Source organism: Miniopterus schreibersii (assembly GCF_964146895.1).
Source record: "Miniopterus schreibersii genome assembly, chromosome: 6".
In the NCBI taxonomy this organism is placed as follows: domain Eukaryota; kingdom Metazoa; phylum Chordata; class Mammalia; order Chiroptera; family Miniopteridae; genus Miniopterus; species Miniopterus schreibersii.
Genome location: NC_138107.1, coordinates 60957128 through 60977564, shown reverse-complemented (window position 1 = coordinate 60977564; position 20437 = coordinate 60957128). Strand labels below are relative to the sequence as shown.

Here is a 20437-nt window from a genome sequence, read left to right as displayed (position 1 = left end):
TATGTGTAATAGTTCATTTTTTTTTCTTAGAACTTATAAAACAAGATTGGTATTTAATAAATGTTGTACCTAATATGAGATTATGGTAACTATAAATCATGAAAAAAAGGATGCTTTGCTACATAGTTGGCCCTTGAGGCACCCACTCCCATGCAGTAGAAAATCCAGGTATAACTTTTGACATCCAAGTTGTCCCTCTGTATCCACTGGGGATTGGTTCCAGGACTCCAGAGGATACCAACATCCACAGATGCTCAAGACCCTTATATATGGCATAGAACAATGCATACAATCAGCCCTCCCCATCCATGGATTCCCAACTGCAAATGAAAAATACTGTTTTTAATATACAGTTGGTTGAATTTGCGGATGGGAAACCCCAGGGGATATAGAGCGCGGCCAACTGTATATTTGTTGAAACAATCCACACATAAATGAACCCTCATCGTTCAAACCTGTGTTGTTCAAGGGTCAACTGTGGTCCTATAGCTTCTGTTAATTTATTTTTTTTAGGCTTCCTTTGGAACTTATACTATTCAAGCATCACATTAATGAGCTAATGAACATTTAAATGAGAACAAGAAACCAATCACATTCTTCTTTCATGTTTCTGTCACACTCTGTTCTCAGAAACAGTTGACTCTTTGGGCAGCTGCTCATGATTTGGAGAAATAAGTGGAGCTTTACCAGAGGGAGACTAAATGTAAAACCAGATAAATCACAGCACAAATGTATGATAGACTATAAACCTAAATGTAATTTAAGCTCTAAAAGTTTGAAGCAGTATTCCCCAGTTTTACGGTGTTTAAATACAAATATGAGGCCTTGGTTAGCAAACCTCCAAAAGAAAAAGCCTCCCTGGAGTCAAAGTCGGCTGAACATAGGGACTTGCTTTCTGGTTTACCTCGCCACCTCCTACAGCGCTGGGCTAGTATCTAGTAATTAAATGAGCTATTTTATATCTACACGTCAGAAGGATAGTATTGCCAACGAGATTTGAAGAGAGCATGCTGCTCCCTCTCGGACCCCTGCTCCTGCACCCTGGGCTCAGCTGAAGGCTGGAAACTGACCAGGTGCGGGAGGAACGTGCAGGGCGGGTGGTAACCCGAGTGACGCTCCCGTTACATCAGTTGGTGCCATTCTGACTCCTTTTTGGTTGCTTACCTGAAACAGTGGGCTCTAGATTAAAATCGGCCGCCCCTCCCAGAACCTTCCAGTAGTAAGCACCCTTGGGTCTTTTATTGTCTCTTCTTTTAATTGCGTATACCTCGGTGTTGCAGCTATTTTGTTACTTGTCTCCCACTCCAATGAATTTTCGAGGTGAAGAACACTACCTTCCCCCCCACACAGTGATCTGTAAACGATGTCTGCGCCGTGAGCGACGACGATTTTAACCCCAGTCCCACACGACCCGGGAGTCCCTCAGCCCCTTCCAGACTGGTCTCAGCTCAGCGGGCGTGCGGCGAAGGCAGGTCTTGCAGGGCGCTTTCGAGAGGTGCCCTGCAGGGCCTCAGGGATTACCCACGGGGGGGTTGCTGAAGAGGGGGTCCCGGGCCACGTTACGTCGCCTTCTTCTCAAATCGCGGGGCGCGGGGACGGGGAAGGAGGGAAGCAGCCAGTGCGTCGCGCCCAACTATTCGCCGCGGGCTGAGCCCAGCAACAGGAGGAACCACCTCGCCCCGCCCGCAGGCCCCGCCCCGCGCGGCGCCCGCCTCCGTCCGCGCCCGAGGCCCCGCCAGGCCCCGCCCCCACCAGGCCCCGCCCCCACCAGGCCCCGCCCCACGCGGCTCACGCCCTCCGCCCCGCCCCCGGCAGGCCCCGCCCCCGGCCCCGCTCAGGCTCCGGCTCCGCGGGCGGAGGGGGCGGAGAAAGCTGCAGCTGCAACTTCGCGTGGAGCCGCGGATCGTGGGCTCAGCCGGGAACCGAGCCGCCGTCCCCGCGGAGCCGCCGCTTCCCCGGCCCGGGCCTCAGCCCAGCCGGCTCGGCCATGGCAGCCGCCGCCGCCGGCGCCGCGGCGGATCCGGCCCCTGCGCTCTCGGCTCGTCGCTGAGCGGCCGTTAACCAGCCCGCCCTCCCGCCGGTGCCGCCGCGGCCCAGGCTCCGCGCAAGTTTCCGCCGCGAAGAAGCAGGAGGCGAAGGCGGGGGAGGACGGACGGACGTGGGGAGCCCGGCGCCCCCGGTCCGCTGGCCCTCCCGCCCGCGATGTGGGGGCGCTTCCTGGCCCCGGAGGCCGGCGGCCGCGACAGCCCGGGCGGAGCCCGCAGCTTCCCAGCGGGTAGGTAACGGGACAGCGCCCGGGCCGGCGTGGGGGCGCGGCCGAGCGCAGCGCCCGGGACCCCGCCGCCGCTGCCTCCCTCCCTCCCTCCCTCCCTCCCGGGCCTGGCTCCCCCGGCCGCCCCCGACGCCGCCGCGGGGCCCGTCGCGGCGCTCCCCTCGCTGCCGGCACCCCGACCGGCGGGCTGACGTCTGGCGGGCCGCGTTCCCGGCCCTGTCAGCCCGCGGCGGCCCCGCGGCCCCGCTCACAGCTCTCCCGGCCTCTTCGGGTCGGGCTTTGTTACCCATCCTCCCCCTTTCCCTCGTGGGTGTGTGGCGGACGTGGGTAGCGGGGCTCGCGGGGCCCCGCCGGGAAGGTCGCTGCGGCCGCGCTGCGGCGGCGGCGCCTCGGGCGCCTCGGGGGCCGGGTCTGCCGCGCCCACGCCGGCAGCCGCTGCTCTAGGGCGCGTGGGGGGAGCAGGCTGCCGGTGCTGCCCGCGCTGCGAGGGACCCCGAGTCGCTGGAACCTGGGCCCCGCCGCGCAGCCCTCTCCAGAGTAGGGGTGACGCGTTCTGCAGGAGCCGGGCGAGGTTTGAGCAACGAGGGTGTTAATTCGATTACAATCCTTTTGCCTCTCCCTTTGTTTTTCAAGGAAATTTTGGGGTTTGCCAGCTTGGGCGTACGAAGGGAACTGTTTGTTTGGGACAGCCTTTCATGCCAGCATCGCTCAGAATTTGTGTAGGAGCCACCAAATTAGGATAAATCCTACCCTAATTTAGGATAAAAAATAAGGCTAGGGCAGTCTGTGACAAGTTGGCTGAAGCTGACAGTTCTTCCAGGCACTTTAATCTTAGTTGATTTTTGAACCCCTTTGAGAAGCTGAAAGTTGTATGGACCCTTTATCCAGAAGTAAACTCCATATGTACGTACACAATTATTTTTCTATTTTAGGTGGTTCTAGGACTCTTATTAAATAACCTTGTTCCATAAAATGTTTGAGCTCAACTTATATAACTGACATTTTTGTATACAGTTTTCAAAGCTGTTTGCAAAACAAAAAAGCAGAAGCAGCATTTGGAAGTGATTTTCTGCTGTTTAAAAAGTATCCAATACAAACTCAGAAGATTGCTAATTAAAATGTCAAATAATGCAATTCTGTGACATAGAAATTGTATGTATATTCAAGGTGTACAACTTGATGTTTTCATATGTATACATTGTGAAATGATCTCCACAATCAAACTAGTTAACGTATTCATCACCTCACAGTTTTTGTTTTGTTTTTTTGGTGTGTGGTGAGAACACTTAATATCTACTCTCTTAGCAAAATTTCAGGAATACCATACAGTATTGTATAAAGTAGTAACCATACTTTATATTTTATCTAGAGATACATACATTTTAAAACCCAGGGTTAGATTTGAAGTCATCTTGTTAAATTTGGTAATGCAACGCTTTTAGAAATAATAGTAAAAAAACATAAGTAGGGAATTATTTTCTCTAAAATGTATAGTATTTGTCCTAAGAAGAGGAGGCAGCAGTTTGAGAGGTTTCTGATTACCGAGTATTTACAAATCCTGAAATCAAAGTAACTTAAGTGAGAAGACATTTCTTTATCCCTAATGCGCTAGAGGGAGTGGTTTCAGTTATTTGTACATGTCAAAAGCCATCTGTAATGTCTTTGTAACTTAACCTCTTAAAGTTTATTTGTGATAATAACATGTTTGGAAATAAAATATTATCCAAGCATTGTATCAATTTTTCCATTGTTATATCTGTGATAGAAAACATCATAGTGCTTAGAAGTTAAGTAACTGGAGCTTTGAGATTATATTGAAGTCTTTAAATCTTTGCTGTGGCAAAGAATATAGTGGAAGAAGATACTTTATAAATACTACCCAAGTTTAAGGAATTTGGTCAGTATTTCTCTACAAAGCATATATTTTATCTCAGTTTTGATAGTGTTGGTAAGTCAGGACATGCTTTTCTGATAAATTTTTTTTCAGCTGTATGCTGATAATGGACTAGTTTATAGTAATAATGATGTTATTTGTTATGTTTATTTATTTTTGAGCAAACACATATTGAAAGTTATTTTTTATTTAGTTTAAAAAAGTTACAGGTTAGATGAAAAACTTTGTGTGGCTTCTTTCGCAAATGAGTAGATGGTTAAGGTCAAGATAGTGACTTCTGAATTGATTCATGTAGGGATTATTTTTCTTTTCTGAGACTTTGAAGAAAATTCATATTTTTGAATTATTGTCCAGTACATCTTTGACTAACTTGAGTGATTTTATAGCTTTTCTGAAAACAAAAGAAATCAGTCTTCTGATTCAATGTATCAACAATCATTTTGGTCCTGAGTGCCAGTCTGAAGACAGGGATAAATAATTTCTGGTATTTAAATGTGTGTGTATCTCAATATGTTGGTTAGTTCTAGGTGTCCTAAAACTGGTTTGTTTATACAAAAATGTAATGACTAAAGGGAAACCCAAAGGTATCATAGAACCAGTGTTCTAAAAAAGTGGAAGCAACTTTCTTTTTAAAGTAATGGCAGTAAAAACAAATAGAAATAATAATGTGTGGTTTGGAAAATACTGAACTTTTGACCTTTGCTTTAGGATTTAACTTTCTTTTGGTTTTACCAACATTTTTTCAGCTTTATAGAGTAACTGTTATAAATGAAAATAAGATAAATATTTTCTTACATTTCTGTACATTCAAACACCTCCCCCTTTTTTCGCTATTGGCTTGGCAAGTGAGGTTAGAAAGCTAATTTTAAATAGAACATGTGGTATGTTTTTATGCATTTGGTTGAGTGTTTGAGAATATACCCTATTATTCAAAATGTATACTAGTGTCAAAGCTGGATGAAGGATGGATGTATTTCTTTCAGGTGTTAAAAATCTAGTATGATACAGTGATATTTTGAGTGCTTTATTGAATAAAAAATATTGACATATTCAATCTGAAAACATTTAGAGGTAGGATATGCTGGTTTAAAATGTGCTAAAAGTAAAATTTTATAGAAAACACTTACATGATCCAAAGAAATGTCACTTGTTCAGGGCCTAGAGTTTTTTAAATTTGGCTCTTCCTAGTTGATGCATTGCCATAAGGTATTTAGTGATGTCATAATGATAGTGGTAGTAGTTGGTATGATTACATCAAACACTAAAGTTTTCTGCTGTGGTTCTGAATTAGATGGACCTAAAAGTACTATGGTAACAATGTAATATAACGCTTTTGCCTGAACTCAGCTGGACATGTTCTTTTATAATAGGCATTCGGAGTGAGGGGTTAATCTCAACTTTAGTGATGACTTGTGAAATGAACCTGATTAGTAATTGAAGCTCTGTCACTTCTTAGCTTGAATGAAGTTAATTTGAAGCCAGGCAATAAATGGTGAGTTGACAAGCTCTTTTGTTACGTTGTGAATATTTTTGTATGTTGAGAACAGAGCGTCTTCACAGAGTCATGATTTTTCTGACTGGATGAAATGTGTTGCATGTGCACTCTTGAGAAAAAGACGAAGATGTGAAGGCTTCTAGGTAGTATTTTATTGAGTGCTAGCTTAATTAGTTCTCTCAAATTGTGCATTAAGAAATGAAGAATGTGGTCCTCTAGATAATTCCTAAAGCTACAGTGAGATACTAATTATTATGACTAGTTTAAGGATATTCACATTTTATACTGGCAAGATAATATTCTAAAAAGTAGAATTTATTGTATAAGATTATTCATTTTAAGAATGGGAATGATTAACATAAAAAGAATATCAAATTGCTCTTTATACTAATATTTTACTTCTAGTTTCTATTTTTCTTTAATTAAAAACAATCCATTGTCATGTCACGTAGTGTAGTGCTTGGCACATAAGCACTTGGTAAATGTGGGCGATAGGCATTGTACTGGACTCCAAGGGTACATCACTGAACAAGGATGATCAGGTCCCAGGTCGAAGGGAGCTTACAGCCGAGTGCAGATAAACAGTCTATAAGTAAACCAACAACAGGATAATTCTGCTAGTGTTATGTACTGCAAAGAAAAGGGAACAGCGTGAGATGGCAGAGGATGCATGGAGAAGGCTGGTCAGGGAAGGCCTGTCTGAGGAGGTGGCACTACTGAGACTGGAATGATGAGAGGAGCCAGACCTGAGGGCTGGAGTGCTCGGGCGGAGGGGTACAGAAACAGTGCCATCATGCAGGTGAGTTTGGGGGTGTCAGAGCCAGAGCGTCTGGGGCACAGTGAGCAGGGATGCGAGGGGAGGGAGGCCTGATAGTGGAAGGCACTGTGTGAAGCTTGGATTCTGTTCTACAGGAGGGGAAACTGCCGATGCAAGCATAGGGCAAGATGACTGTTCCTTCACTCAGCACACTGAGTGCCTACTGTGAGACGACATTGTTTTAGGTAGTGGGGGAATGAAGCGGACATTCCTTATCCTTGGCATTTACAGATCTCTCTTGGCTTTTTTTGGGGGGACCGGGGGAGAAAATTTGGAGGGGTGGAGGAAAGGATAGCAGTAGAGGAGCAGGTTAATAGGTCATTGCAATAATTAGGTGAAAGGTGAGGGCCTGGTTTCGAGTGGTTAGATTGGATTTGGGGAGAATGGGTTTGAAATATACTTAGAACTAAAGGTGACAGAATTTACTGACAGTTTGGAGGTGGCAAATGAGGGAGAGGAGAACCAAAGATGGCGTCGTAGTTTTGGCTTCAGTAATTATAATGGGTGGTGGTGTCATTTCCTGAGGTGGGGAAGAGTGTGAGGAAAACAAGGAATCAAGGGTGTGAGGAGTCAAGAGTTTTATTCTGGCCATGCGAAGTTTGAGGTGCCCTTTTAGAGGTTCACGGGAGAGTTGAGTAGGAAGCTGGGTGCACAAGTCTGGAGCTCAGAAGGGAGATGGGAGAGGTGGAGGTAGGAATTTTGTTGTATGTGGTGTTTATGTGGCGTTTAAAGGTGATCACTCAGAGGGAGTATAGAGAAGACAGCAGAGACTAGATAGGTCAGCGGAGGCTCCAGCTTTGGGATACTCAGTGTTGAGTCAGGTAGAGGAAGAGGAGCCCCCTAAAGAGACTGAGGAGCAGCCAGTGAAGTAGAGGAAAACCAGAAGAGGGGGTGTCCCGCGGAGAGGGGGCTGGTGAAGGAAGGAGGGAGCACCAAAGCCTTGTGCTTCCAGGAGGCCATGTGGATGTCAGAAGAGAATGGATCAATGCCATTGGCCAGTTTCAGTGAGACTCACAAAAATTTAAAACTGGCGGAGATTAGAGAGTCTCTAATGCAGCCAGCTCACTTTATTGTGTCGAGATTGATGTATAAGTGCTCCATAAATGTTTGAATTGCTTTCCCCTTACCACGTCTCAACCTAGGGTGACCCGATGTCTGGGTTTACTTGGAGTGTTCAGCTTTAAAACTAGGGCAGGTGCCTCCTGGGATGCCTTATCCCGAACAGTGGCCGAGTCTTGACTAGAGGACTGTGCCCAGGGCATCTGAACTAGTGTAAGTTTTTCTTCCCATCAGAATAGAAGGTGTTCTCAATCAGGGACCAGGCTTTGGTGTTCAGTTTTATTTCATTCTTTGGCCTGAGAATCTACCTCAAACTTGTATAGGTTTCCCCTGCTATCTGAAAGAAGAGCATTCCTGTGAAACCTTTGTAAGCCAAAATGGCATAAAGCAAAGAAGTAATTACCATTAGTTTATGTGGAAAAACTTTTGTGTTCCCAAGCCCTCAAAGAACCTACCAAATCATTCCAAATAACACATAAAACCTAAAATTACCATACAGTAAAAGCAGTGCCACCCTCACCACTCAGGGTGCACGCTGCCTTTATAAACAACTTACTGCTGTGCAAAAGTTGAAAGACGTTTTTGTTTTTCACCTTTCTTTGTAGAAGCAAAAATCCTCTTTAGATTTCTTTCTGTTATTAGAAACAGGTACAGATACTCCTTTACTGAAAATGGGGCTATGTCCCAATGAAGCCATCATAAATTGAAAATATTTTAAGTTGAAAATGCATTTAATACACCTAACCTACTGAGCGTCATAGCTTAGACTAGCCTAAACATGTTAGAACTCTGACAGCCTGAAGTTGGGCAGAATCATCCAACGCAAAGCCTATTTTATAATAAAGTGTTGAATATCATAATTTAATATGTGTATTGCTTTTGCACTATTGTAAAGTCAAAATTGTAGTCAAACCATTATAAGCTGCATTATAAGTTGGGGACTGTTTGTACTAATGCAGGTCTTTCGTAAAAGCGAAGTGGCGTGAAGTAAATTTTTGAAAAGCAGGGGATACCTGTAACTATGACTGTTTTTGCTTTTTTTGTAATAAATTATTTTAAGACTTCATTAGGTAGTGCTAATAACTTAAATTGATAAAGAGTTCAAATTTGAAGAGAATGAATTTAAAATCAGGAACTTTGTTTTGTGCCCTCTTTACATAGAGTCTAGTAAATAAATTTGCTTGCTTTATTGCTGCTGCCTTTCGGTAGTGAAGTTTAGAGTTCTGAGATGAACTCTAGATTTATTAATAATAAAAACCATATCCTTCTGAAAGAGAATGGGGTGAAAGATTTGGGCTACATTTCATGTAATGTTTAACATTTTCTACTAGGTGGTTACGTTATTCTTGTAGAGGCAGAGATTGTGTTTGTTGACCATTAGAAATACATACTGCCTTGCCATGACATTACTGAAGCTTTTCTGAAGCCTTTTCATTAATCCTGAGCATTCCATCTGATTTTAGGAATCATGTACCGAAAAGTTTGACTAGAAATTAAGTTTCTTAATATTAGGGAGACATTTATAAATTTTCTCAACTTATTGTAGAGTGTTAGTTTTAAAACACTCCAAAATAAGTTGAAATTTAACTAGACTACTGTTTGTCCCCATGTATGAAAATTAACTCAAAATGTGTCAAAGACCTAAATATAAGACCTGAAACAATAAATTACATAGAAGAAAACATAGGTATTAAACTTATGGACCTTGGTCTTAAGAAGGATTTTATGAATTTTACCCCAGAGGCAAAGGAAGTAAAAGCAAAAATAAATGAATGGGTCTATATTCAAACTAAAAAGCTTCTGCACAGCAAAAGAAATGGCCAACAAACAAAAAACAACCAACCGAATGGGAGAATATATTTCAAACAGTAGACAAGGGGTTAATATCCCAAATACATGAACTCATACAACTCTACACCAGACAAACAATTCAGTTGACAAATGGGCAAAGGAGCTGAACAGACACTTCTCCCAGGAAATACAGATGGCAAACAGATATATGAAAAGATGCTTAACTTTACTATTAGGGAAATTCAAATCAAAATACAACAAGATACTACCTCACACCTGTTAGAATGGCTATTATCAACAAGACAAGTAATAACAAGTGTTGGAGAGGTTGTGGAGAAAAGAACCTTCATTCACTGCCTGTGGGAATGTAAACTGGTATAGCCACTATGGAGAACAGTATGAAGTTTCCTCAAAAAAAATTAAGAATAGTTACCATATGACCCAGCAAGCCCTCTTCTGGGTATCTACCTGAGGAATTTGAAAACATTTATTTGCAAAAATATATACACCCCTATGTTCATTGCAGCATTATTAACAGTGACCAAGACGTGGATACAACCAAAGTGTCCTTTGCTAGATGATTGGGTAAAGAAGATGTGGTACATATATACCATAGAACACTACTCAGCCATAAGAAAAGATGAAATACTGCCTTTTGTGACAACATGGACGGATCTTGAGAATATCATCCTAAGCAAAATAACTCAGACAGAAAGTCCAAAACCATATGATCTCATTTATATGTGGGATATAAAACTGAAAGCAACAAATGAACAAACAAGACAAACAAAAACTCATAGACACTCTTAACAGTATGGTGATTACTAGAGGGAAGGGGGTTGGGGTTTGTAAAGGGTAAAGGGGATCAAATATATGGTGATGGAAGAAGATTTGACTTGGGCAGTGGACACACAATGCAGTATACAGATGATGTATTATAGAATTGTACACTTGAAACATTTTATTAACCAATGTCACACCAGTAAATTTAATAAGAAACTAAAATTTTGTTTTAGTTTTTGCCTTGAATGTACTGTTTACACTTAAGTTCCTAAATATTAGGTTCCTAAGTATCAGAAAATAAATGGTTAATTGAGAAATAGTCTACTCAGCTTCCTTTGGAGGTCAATGGCTACATAAATAAAAGTAGCATGTATTAGGTCTAACAACTTTTTATTTAGGAAAATTTATTTTAATTTTTTCCTGGGTACTGATAATCCTTCTTAGTTTTGGCATAATTTGCTACCATGTAGAATATTTTTTCTATTAGTTGATATTATTAAATAAGGTAAACCCCTCTGGAATACCACTTGGTATACTCCCTCATGCTCATCGTGGTTTTATTAAAAACTTATTAGTTTTTACCGTACGTCCCCCCCCCCCCCCAGTTTATAAACAGAAACAAAGGCTATGAGAGACTAAATTAAATATGTTGTCCTCATTCCATGTAGCTACCAAAATCCTTTTGAATACAGCATTTCATGTAACTGGAAGATAAGGTTCTTTGGCTTGTCATACTCTGAAATCAACAGGCATGTAATTTTTTCACAGAAGTAGATAGTCTTATCTGTGTTGTTTGCTACCCTACCTCTCTTGAATTCCTTGTTTTATATGTTTTATGTAATGATTATTTGGTGAATATTAATTAGTTTGAATTAATACTTTTACTGTGAAAGGTGAATCACTTATTTATCCATCTGATTATTGTTCTTTATTGAGGTAATTTAAACCTCAGCCTGAACCAACCTAGTTTAAAGCTCTTCCTTGTTATTCTAGAATTGAAAATAGGAAATTCAGAGTCACTTCTGAAGAATACAGTTTTATATCTTTTGTGGTAATGTTTTAAAAGTTAATTGCAGTAGTAATTAATGAGTTTCCAGATTTTTTTTTTAATTTAGAAAGCAAAGAATACTAGCTGTTGATTACTTAGAATTCAATTTAAGTTCTTAAATGCCAAAAAACTAATTCCAGTTTGATTGAGATATAATTGATATATAACATTGTATTAGTTTAAGGTGTCTAATATGATGATTACCACAATATGTTTAGTTAACATGCATCACCAGACATAGTTATAATTTGTTATCCTATGATGAGAACTCTTAGGATTTGCTCTCTTAGCAGCTTTCAGATATGCAGTACAATATTGTTGAGTATAGTCACCATGCTGTAAATTAATCCCCAGAACTTATTTATCTTTTACCTGGAAGTGTGTATTTTTTGACCGCCTTTGCCCATTTCCCCCCTCCCCAGTTCTTGGCAACCACTAGTCTGTTCTATGTTTTCATGAGTTGTTTTTTTTTAGATTTCACATTTAAGTGTGCTCATATGGCGTTTGTCTGTCTCCATCTGGCATAGTTAATGTAGCATAATGTCCTCAGGGTCCATCCATATTGTCACAAATGGCAGGATTTTCTTCTTTTTTATGACTGAATAATATTCCATTGTATATAAACACAACATTTTCTTTATCTGTTCATCCCTTGATGGTCATTTAAGTAGATTCCCTGTCTTGGCTGTTGTAAATGATGCAGTAAAACTTGGGGGTACAATATCTCTTTGAGATGGTAATTTTGTTATATATACCTGGAAGTGGGGATTGCTGGCTCATAAAGTAGTTCTATTTTTAGTTTCTTGAGGAACTTCCATACTGTTTTTCCACAGTGGCTATACCTGTTTACATTCCCACCAACAGTGCACAAGGGATTTCTTTTCTCTTTATCCTTGTGAGTACTTGTTATTACTTTTTGATAATAGCCATTCTGACAGGTGTGAGTTCATATCTCATTGTGGTTTTGCTTTGCATTTCCCTGATGATTAGTGATGATGAGCACCTTTTCATGTATCTAACGACTATTTGTTTGTTTTTGAAAAAAATATTCAGAACTTCTGCCCATTTTTCAGTCAAATTGTTTGGGGTTTTTTGCTATTTAGTATGAGTTCCTTATATTTTTTGGATATCAATCCCTTATCAGATACATGATTTGCAGATATTTTCTCCCATTCCATAGATTGGCTTTTAATTTTCTGATGGTATTCTTTGTTGTGCAGAAACTTTTTAGTTTGATGTAGTCCTCCTACTTGTTTATCTTTGCTTTTGTTGCCTTTGCTTTTGGTGTCAAATTAAAAAAATAAATCATTGCCAAGACTGATGGCAAAGAGCTTACCTCCTATGTTTTCTTCTAGGAGTTTTATGATTTCAGGTCTGATGTTCAAGTCCTTAATCCATTTTGAGTTGATTTTTGTTTATGGTGTAAGATAGTGATCCAGTTTCATTCTTTTGCATGTGGCTATCTGCATTTCCTAACACCTTTCATTGAAGAGACTATCCTTTCCCCATTGTATATTCCTGGCTTCTTTGTAGTAAATCAATTCACCATTATGTATGGATTTATTTCTGGGCCCGTAATTTTGTTCCATTGATCTGTGTGTCTATTTTTATGCTTGGGACTTTAAAAAATACCTTTAAATATTCATTTAATTATCACAACAACTCTATGAAATAGGTACCTATTCCAATTTTTCCTCCTTTTACATATGAAGAAACTGAGGCACAGGTTGGTTAAGTAAGTTACTCAAGTTCTCATTGCTAATAAGTGGTGGTACAGAACTTGAACACAGGCAGCCTGATTTCACAGTCCACATTCTTTTACACTAAGCTATACTATTAATTTTATAAGAAAAGAAAAAAATTAAGACTATTGAAGTTTCTTACCCTAGAGATAACGAGTACTGAAATGGAATGGAGAACTTGGGATAAAGAAAATATGTATCACTATATTAAGTTTCTTCCATCTTAGCTAGATATTCTCCAGTGAAGTACAGGATTTTCTGTTTGTTTTTTGTGGGGTTATTACTAATATGAATATTTTAAAATGTGTTCTAATGTTATATTCAATTTTTTATTACTTTATTTTGTCTTTTGACCCTATTGGAGATTGTTTTCTCATATTTATTAGGAATTTTGGCCATAAACTCGTCAATCCATTTATAATTATTAGTATATTTTTAGCTGCTTTGGAAAATATTTACTCATCTTTAAATAGACACTTAAATGTACACTAGCTCAAGGGATAGTTTAAAATCTCATGGATTTAAAAATAAACAAACAACAACAACCAAAAAAAGAAAACCTCCTTCTTCCAAATGAAAGAATATTTTTTAGATCTAATTATGTCTTGCAAATTTTAATTTTATACCACGAACATTTATTCGGTACTCAGTGGTAATAATGACTACATTTATTGACCCTGCCTGACTGTGTAGCTCTGTGCTAGAGACTAAAAAAAGGAAAAGAAAAGTTGTCTTTCAGTCTTCCCAGTATGGTTACGAAGAAGAAAGTCATATATATATGGGTTAATTTAACTTAGTAAATGCTGTTATAGAATTTTGAATGATATATTGGGAGAGCACAAAGTAGTAATTATTTAATACCACCTGGAGGAATTAGAAAACATTTAGAGCAAGTTCATTCTTTACTGGGACTCTTAAATAAGGTAGAGAAGGGAAATGGTGTTGAGTCCCCAAAAACATAATCTGTTTGGAGGCAGTGATTAGGTATGTGTGCTGGCAAGTGTTTGTAGGGGAGCTGGAGTGGGGAGGTGGGGATTGTGAAGTATTAGAAAATGAAGCTCAATTGGTGAAGAACTTTGCAAAACTTAATGAGTGTAAGTTTCATTTAATATGCAGTGAGGAACCCACAGACCTATGTCAACAGGAGAATGACATAAATATATTTGACTTTAAGAAGATAATTCTGCCAGTAGGGTAGAGGCTGGCTCTGGTGGAGTCACTCCAGCAGGAGATCCTTGCAGCAGTCTAGCCAAAAGGTATGATCTGTGACAGTGGGATGGAGAGGAGGGATCTAATTCAGTTGGTACTTCTGAAAGGGACTGAACAGTTTCAGAAACTGTTTAGATGTATGGGTTAAGGAAAGGATATTTTTTGTTGTTACTGTATTCCCTGGATTTATTCTTCTTTTTAAGTTAGTTGTACATTAATTTCTATTGATGGTAGAATTGGGCAATTGAAGGCTACTGTTCTGAACTTTGTGTAGGAGTACTGTGTATTTGCTAACATTTCAGAGATGATAAAATGTGAGATATATGCATCTTATGTCATAAGCCTTAATGTGCTTTGATATTTTCTGTTTTGTTTTTTATTTAAAAAGGTTGGTCTCAATCTACTAAATGGGTGATAGCCTGCATTTTGAAAATCATTGCCATTTGTATTTGTGATTTGTAGTATGTATTCAGCTTTTTATGTAAAAGTGTAAATCTGCTTTGTCAGTGGTCTTTTTAAAATTTTCTTTTGGCTTAGAGTTGTCATTAAAAAATAAGATTAATAGTTATTCTAAATGTAGTTACAGGCATATTAACATACTATAAAAGACTTGATATTGTATGCATTTTTGCTCCCAATTTAAAAAAACTTCAGGAAGAAAATAAAATATAATAGATTACTTCTTTTTTTTGGTGTAATCTTCCTATATTTTAAGTGTGACTTTTAAAAATAAGTTATCCCCGGGCATTCAGTAGTCTGTGTAAAAGAATTGAAATTTATATTACAAAATGTAATGTACTGCCTTCCAAAGAGAAGTTTGACTGTATGCTGTCTTGGGATCTTTGCTGTTCTTATAGAAATGCTCTTTTTTTCTAGAGAAAACTGATTTTACACAATTTTTCAATTGCTTTAATATGATAGGACCTATAAGACTTTCTTGTCAGAGTTCACTTAACTTTTTGTTAAATGCATAGCACATATCTAGAAATTAAATAGCTCCCATTTCAGTGGCATAGTCATAAGTATTATGTGAGAAAGTTTTCCTTATTATATCACCTAGTGAGCATATTTTACAGCTAGTTCTTACTATGTGATTCTGGATTGACTTGAATAGAGACAAGACATATTATTCTTAGACTGAATGCATTTAATCTAAAATAAAGATTAGAATATTATTTTATTCATGACATCTGTTAATTATCATCAGTGTTCTAAGTACATAAAATATATTGGATTTTTTTTTTTTTTTTTTTTTTAAAAGAAGCATATTTAAAGGTTAAGACAAATCTGAGTTCAGGCTGGGGGATACCAACTTCTATAGATAATTCTATTATTTTATTACATTATTGTCATTTTGGGAAACCTGAATGAATTGCTTTGCTTTCTTTAAAGGAAAAGTTTGGCAAAAATAAGATCATTGTGATACCCTCATAAACAAATTAAAATACGTTATTAATTTAAAAGAATATTATGTTTTGAATAGGACATCTGTTTTCCTCATTGATTGATCCAATGATTTGTCTGATGTGGTTGGACTTGATATATGCTTCCTTTCTCTAGAGTTCTACTGATGAGAGGATACCTTCCTAGGAAAAAGACCGTACTGGTCTTTTGTCAAAGTATCTGAGTTACTATGCTTCCCTGGTAGAATCTCCTACAACTTTAACAAGCTTAATTTTTTTTCCTTCTTCTAATGGACTAATTGTGATATTGAAACAGATGTATGGCTATCAACCAAAACAAAGAACCAATCTGTTCTAACTTCTTTATTTTGAATTTGAAGAAATCAGTGTTCTTTTATGTTGATATATCTAATTCACTTTATATACATTAATATGCCATTTTGTATATTTGAACATTTAAAAAAGTTAAGGTAGTTTGATTTATATGTTAGAAGGTATTCACTATGTTCCAAACCAGGCCAAATAAAGTCCTGTACCCATTCCAGGTAAAATATCTCCAAAGACTTTTATTAATTGTTACTTAGACCAAGTATAAAATAAAAGGTGCTTAAGTGATAAGTAAATTATTTGGTTTATTAGTGGTAGGGGTTAAGTATTTAAAAAAAATGTTTTTCCTCCCTGATTATCAAAGTAAACTGTAATAGATACCAGAAAGATAAAAGCATCAAAGTCAAAGAAATTACCAGTAGTCCTACCTTCTAGAGAAAACTACTAGTTGTATTTTGTTATATTTCTTTCTGGTACTCTGTGCGTTTATTGTCTATTCGAATCTTTGGTCTATGCTGGCTGCAACACTGAATCAGATCTGCAGCACATGGTCTTTGAGTATTACTACAGTCTAAAAGGAGAACAGATAGCTTTTAAGGCTACTTATATACTTCATATATCTGTAAAACCCAAATAAATTTAATTTATAACCTACATATAAAGAACTCAAAATAATATTAATGTAGCATAATATTTTATTTTAACTAAATCTTTAATGTTGGGAATAGTATGGTAGAAAGTAGCTTTAGTTCTGTCTTTTGATTTTATATTGATATTAAAAGAGTGGTAAATGATGTAATTAATTTTATGGGCATGTTTGTCGTTTGTGATCCTTACGTTTAAACTACTAGAAGCCACTACTTGTCTGCCAATGTCAATTGTGTATCATGTGATAATTCTGTAAAGATATCTCGTTTCACATCATGATGATAATACCAAGTATGTTATTTGCCTGCCCTTTACTTATATGTAACTGCAATTGCAAACATAAAACACAAATGGGGGCACTGAACTTATGTCATAATAAATCTATTTTAAGGTAGCTATACAAATATAGTGGCATTGAAATTAGGTGAAAATAATATGCTTTAGGGTAGCTCATCAGATCATCTATAATGAGCTTTTAATTTTTTAAGAGTATCATAATGGAAGCCCAAAATTCTTATACAGAACTTTTAAACTCCCACAAATAAGTCTACAGGCTCCAATTTGAGAATCACTCTGTTACCCCTTAATAAATATACATGCTCCTGTAGTTTTTATATAAAATTCAGCAGATTTAAAATTACTCTTTCAAGTTGCTATAAAAATTTCTAAATTCTTATTTATTTCTGCACTCAACTTTCATAACTAGTAATAAATAGTTCACAGACTGGCACTGGTCCATGGATATTCTTAAATAGGCACTGTAATAGACAATTAAAAGTAAAATGATGGATAAATCAGAAAAAGGCAAATAACAATTAAGTAAAATGGACACTGAAAATAAAGTTCAAGAGAATATTGGAGTGAAAATTAGCTAAAAACTAATTATTTAATCTAACTCAAAAAGGAAATTTGAGCAAAGAGCCATTAGGGTGCTGTGATGTTAAACATTTATCAAAAGATAACTAAAGAAATAAAATCAATTAAAATAATGCAAAATTATTTTAAATTTTAAGTGATTAGGATATTGTAGAGAAAAATAGATTTTTTGACCTTCCATGAGCATAATCTTATATTGCCATGCCATATGGTTCAGTTAGACTTTATCTGAGCCCCAGTTCTCAGCTGATGCCTGTGTATGGAATCACAGATGCCTACCTGTCAAATATGCAGAGGCAGAATGTTGACATTTCTAGATAGATAGATGTTATATTTGACATTTTAAATAAGAGCAGTATGTGTTTGAAAGTTCAAATATCTATATGCAGATGTCAGAGTCCTTCAGCCAGAAGAAGCTGCTAAATCAGCATTGAATTTGTGTGTGTGATATGTAAGTTTACTTGTTGAATCTTACATATCATTGATCTATTTTAATTATTTTGGGCAGAATATAACTTGATATGCATGTTTTTATAAGGTTGAAAAAAGATATTTTCTATCTACTTACAGAAATTATAAATGTGTTAATTTTTGCACATTTTTCTTTGTAGGCCCAGATTATTCTTCATCAGCATGGTTACCTGGTAGTGAATCATTGTGGCAGGCCACAACCGTTCCATCCAACCATCGAAATAACCACATCAGGAGACATAGTATAGCTTCTGACAGTGGTGACACTGGCATTGGAACTTCCTGCTCTGACAGCGTGGAAGGTGAGCTAAAATTCTTAGTGTTTAGACATGACTATTCTGAAAGTGGTTGAATTGAGAACATTCAAAGGAAATGTTTTATTGTTTCAGACCAAGAAATTTGAAAGTAGTGTTTGAATATGTAATGATGTTCAGTGTTGTTATTACTTTTTTAATCCTCACCTGAGGATATTTTTCCATTGCTTTTTCAGAGAGAGTGGAAGGGGAAGAGAGAGAAAGAGAAAGAGAGTAACATCGATGTGAGATAGACACATCTATTGGTTGCCCCCCGCCAGGCCCAGACTAGGGTCAGGGATCAAGCCTGCACCCAGGGTATGTGCCCTTCAGTACTCTGGCCGATGCTCTAACCACTGAGCAAAACCTACTAGGGCAGTGTTATTTTTAATAAATTGTAGATTCACATGCAATTTTAAGAAATAATACAGAGATACCCCCGTCCAAGGCTGTATCTTACAAAACTACAGTACAGCATCACAGCCTGGATATTGACATTGTTATAGTCAGAATACAAAACATTTCTAACACTAGAGAATACTTAATGTTGCTCAACCCACTTTCCCCATCTCCTTAACTCCTAGAAACCACAAATCTTCATTTCTATAATTTTGTCATTTCTAGAATGCTTGGTAAATGCAATCATACAGTACATAGTCCTTTGGAATTGGGTTTTTTCACTGGAGATTCATCCAGGTTGTTGGATATATCAATACACAGTCCCTTCCCTTTATTGCTGAGTAGTGTGTAGACAGCAATGGTGGTATTGAATAGACAACATTTTTCTTAACCTTTCACTCTTGAATGACATATGGATTGTTTCTATTTTTTTACTATTAGGGATAAACTTGCTACAAGCATTTATAAATAGGTTTTCATGTGAACTTACGTCTTAATTTCTCTGTGGTAAATGTCTATGCAATTGCTGGTCATATGGCAGTTGCATGTTTACTTTTTAAAGAAACTGTCACACTATTTTCCAGAGTGACTTTTCCATTTACATCAGTAATGGAAACAGATCAGTATGAGTAATCCAGTTTTCTCTTTGCTAGCATTTGCTGATTTTCAAATTTTAGCCCATCTGATAGGAACGAAGTGGTATCTTATTGCGGTTTTAATTTTCAGTTCTTGAAAGATTAATAGTGTTGAATATTTTTTCACATGGTTATTTGCCATCTGTGTATTTTCTTTGGTGAAATGTCTCTTCATGTCTTGCTCATGTTCTAATTGGGTTATTTCCTTTTTTTTACTGTTGAATTTTGAGAATTCTTTATATATTTTAGATACTAATCCTTTGTTGGCTATGTGGTTTGCAAATATTTTCTTCTACTCTGTAGCTTGTCTTTTCATCCTTTGACAGTGTCTTTTTCAGAGCAAAAGTTTTAAATTGACGAAGTGTGTGTATTTAGGTGTCCCCAAGACCACTTTTAGCCTCAGTGATTACCTAGAAGGAATCACAGAACTCAGAAAGCTCTTATACTAATGATTATGGTTTGTTTCATTTCAATCTGCAATGAAAATAGGAGCAAAGGGCCGGGTCCAGGAGACCCCAGGCCTAAACATTCAGTTTGGCCTCTCCCAGTGGAGTTGCATGAACGGTGTTTTATTTTCCCAGCAATGATGTGTGACAGCACGTATGGAGTATTGCTAACTAGGCAAGGTCACCTGAGCCTCGGTGTCCAGGATTTTTATTGTGGGCTGGTTATGTTGGCATGGTTGATTGCCTGTATGGATGACCTTAATCTCCAGCCTTTGAGAGGTCAAGGTGATAATCACATGGTTCAAGGCTCCCACCATAAACATATTATTAGCATAGACTATATGGAGTGACCCAAGGTAAACAGAGACACTTATTAGATAGGGTAGACCAGGGGTTTAGAGGTTATCTACTGGGAACTGAAAAAGGGACACATCTTCCTTGGAATGTGCCGGATATAGAAAACCCAGATATGCTGTTAGTCTTTTTTCACAGTGTGAGAGTTAGATTGAGGTTAATTTCCTTTGCCTAGTCTTAAAATTGGTTAGAATAATTATTCCCATCTTATTCTTATTTTTCAAAATTGTTTTAGCTATTCTGGTTTCTTTGTTTTCTGTATGTGTTTTAGAATAATTTTTTCTGTTTCTACAAAATACCTTGCTGAGAATTTAATAAGAATTATGTCGATTATACCTATGTTTGGGGAGAATTGGCATCCTTATTCTCTTGAGTTTTTCATTCATTAACGATATGTTTTTCCATTTATGTAGATTTTAATTTAATTCATCAGTGTTATATAGATTTCAGCATATATGTTCTGTACATATTTTGT

General features: G+C 38.0%; 1 protein-coding gene across 2 annotated transcripts in view; it reads left to right on the top strand.

Annotated features, from left to right (window-relative positions):
• The first annotated feature begins 1851 nt into the window (after window positions 1-1851).
• Window positions 1852-20437, top strand: part of CEP85L (centrosomal protein 85L) — a 96351-nt gene continuing 77765 nt past the window's right edge. For both annotated transcript variants that reach the window (XM_081141327.1, XM_081141326.1), the window contains exons 1-2: window positions 1852-2275; window positions 17976-18137. In XM_081141327.1, the coding sequence (XP_080997453.1) occupies window positions 2203-2275; window positions 17976-18137 (235 nt within the window). In that variant the 5' untranslated portion in view covers window positions 1852-2202. The remainder of the gene's footprint in view (window positions 2276-17975; window positions 18138-20437) is intronic.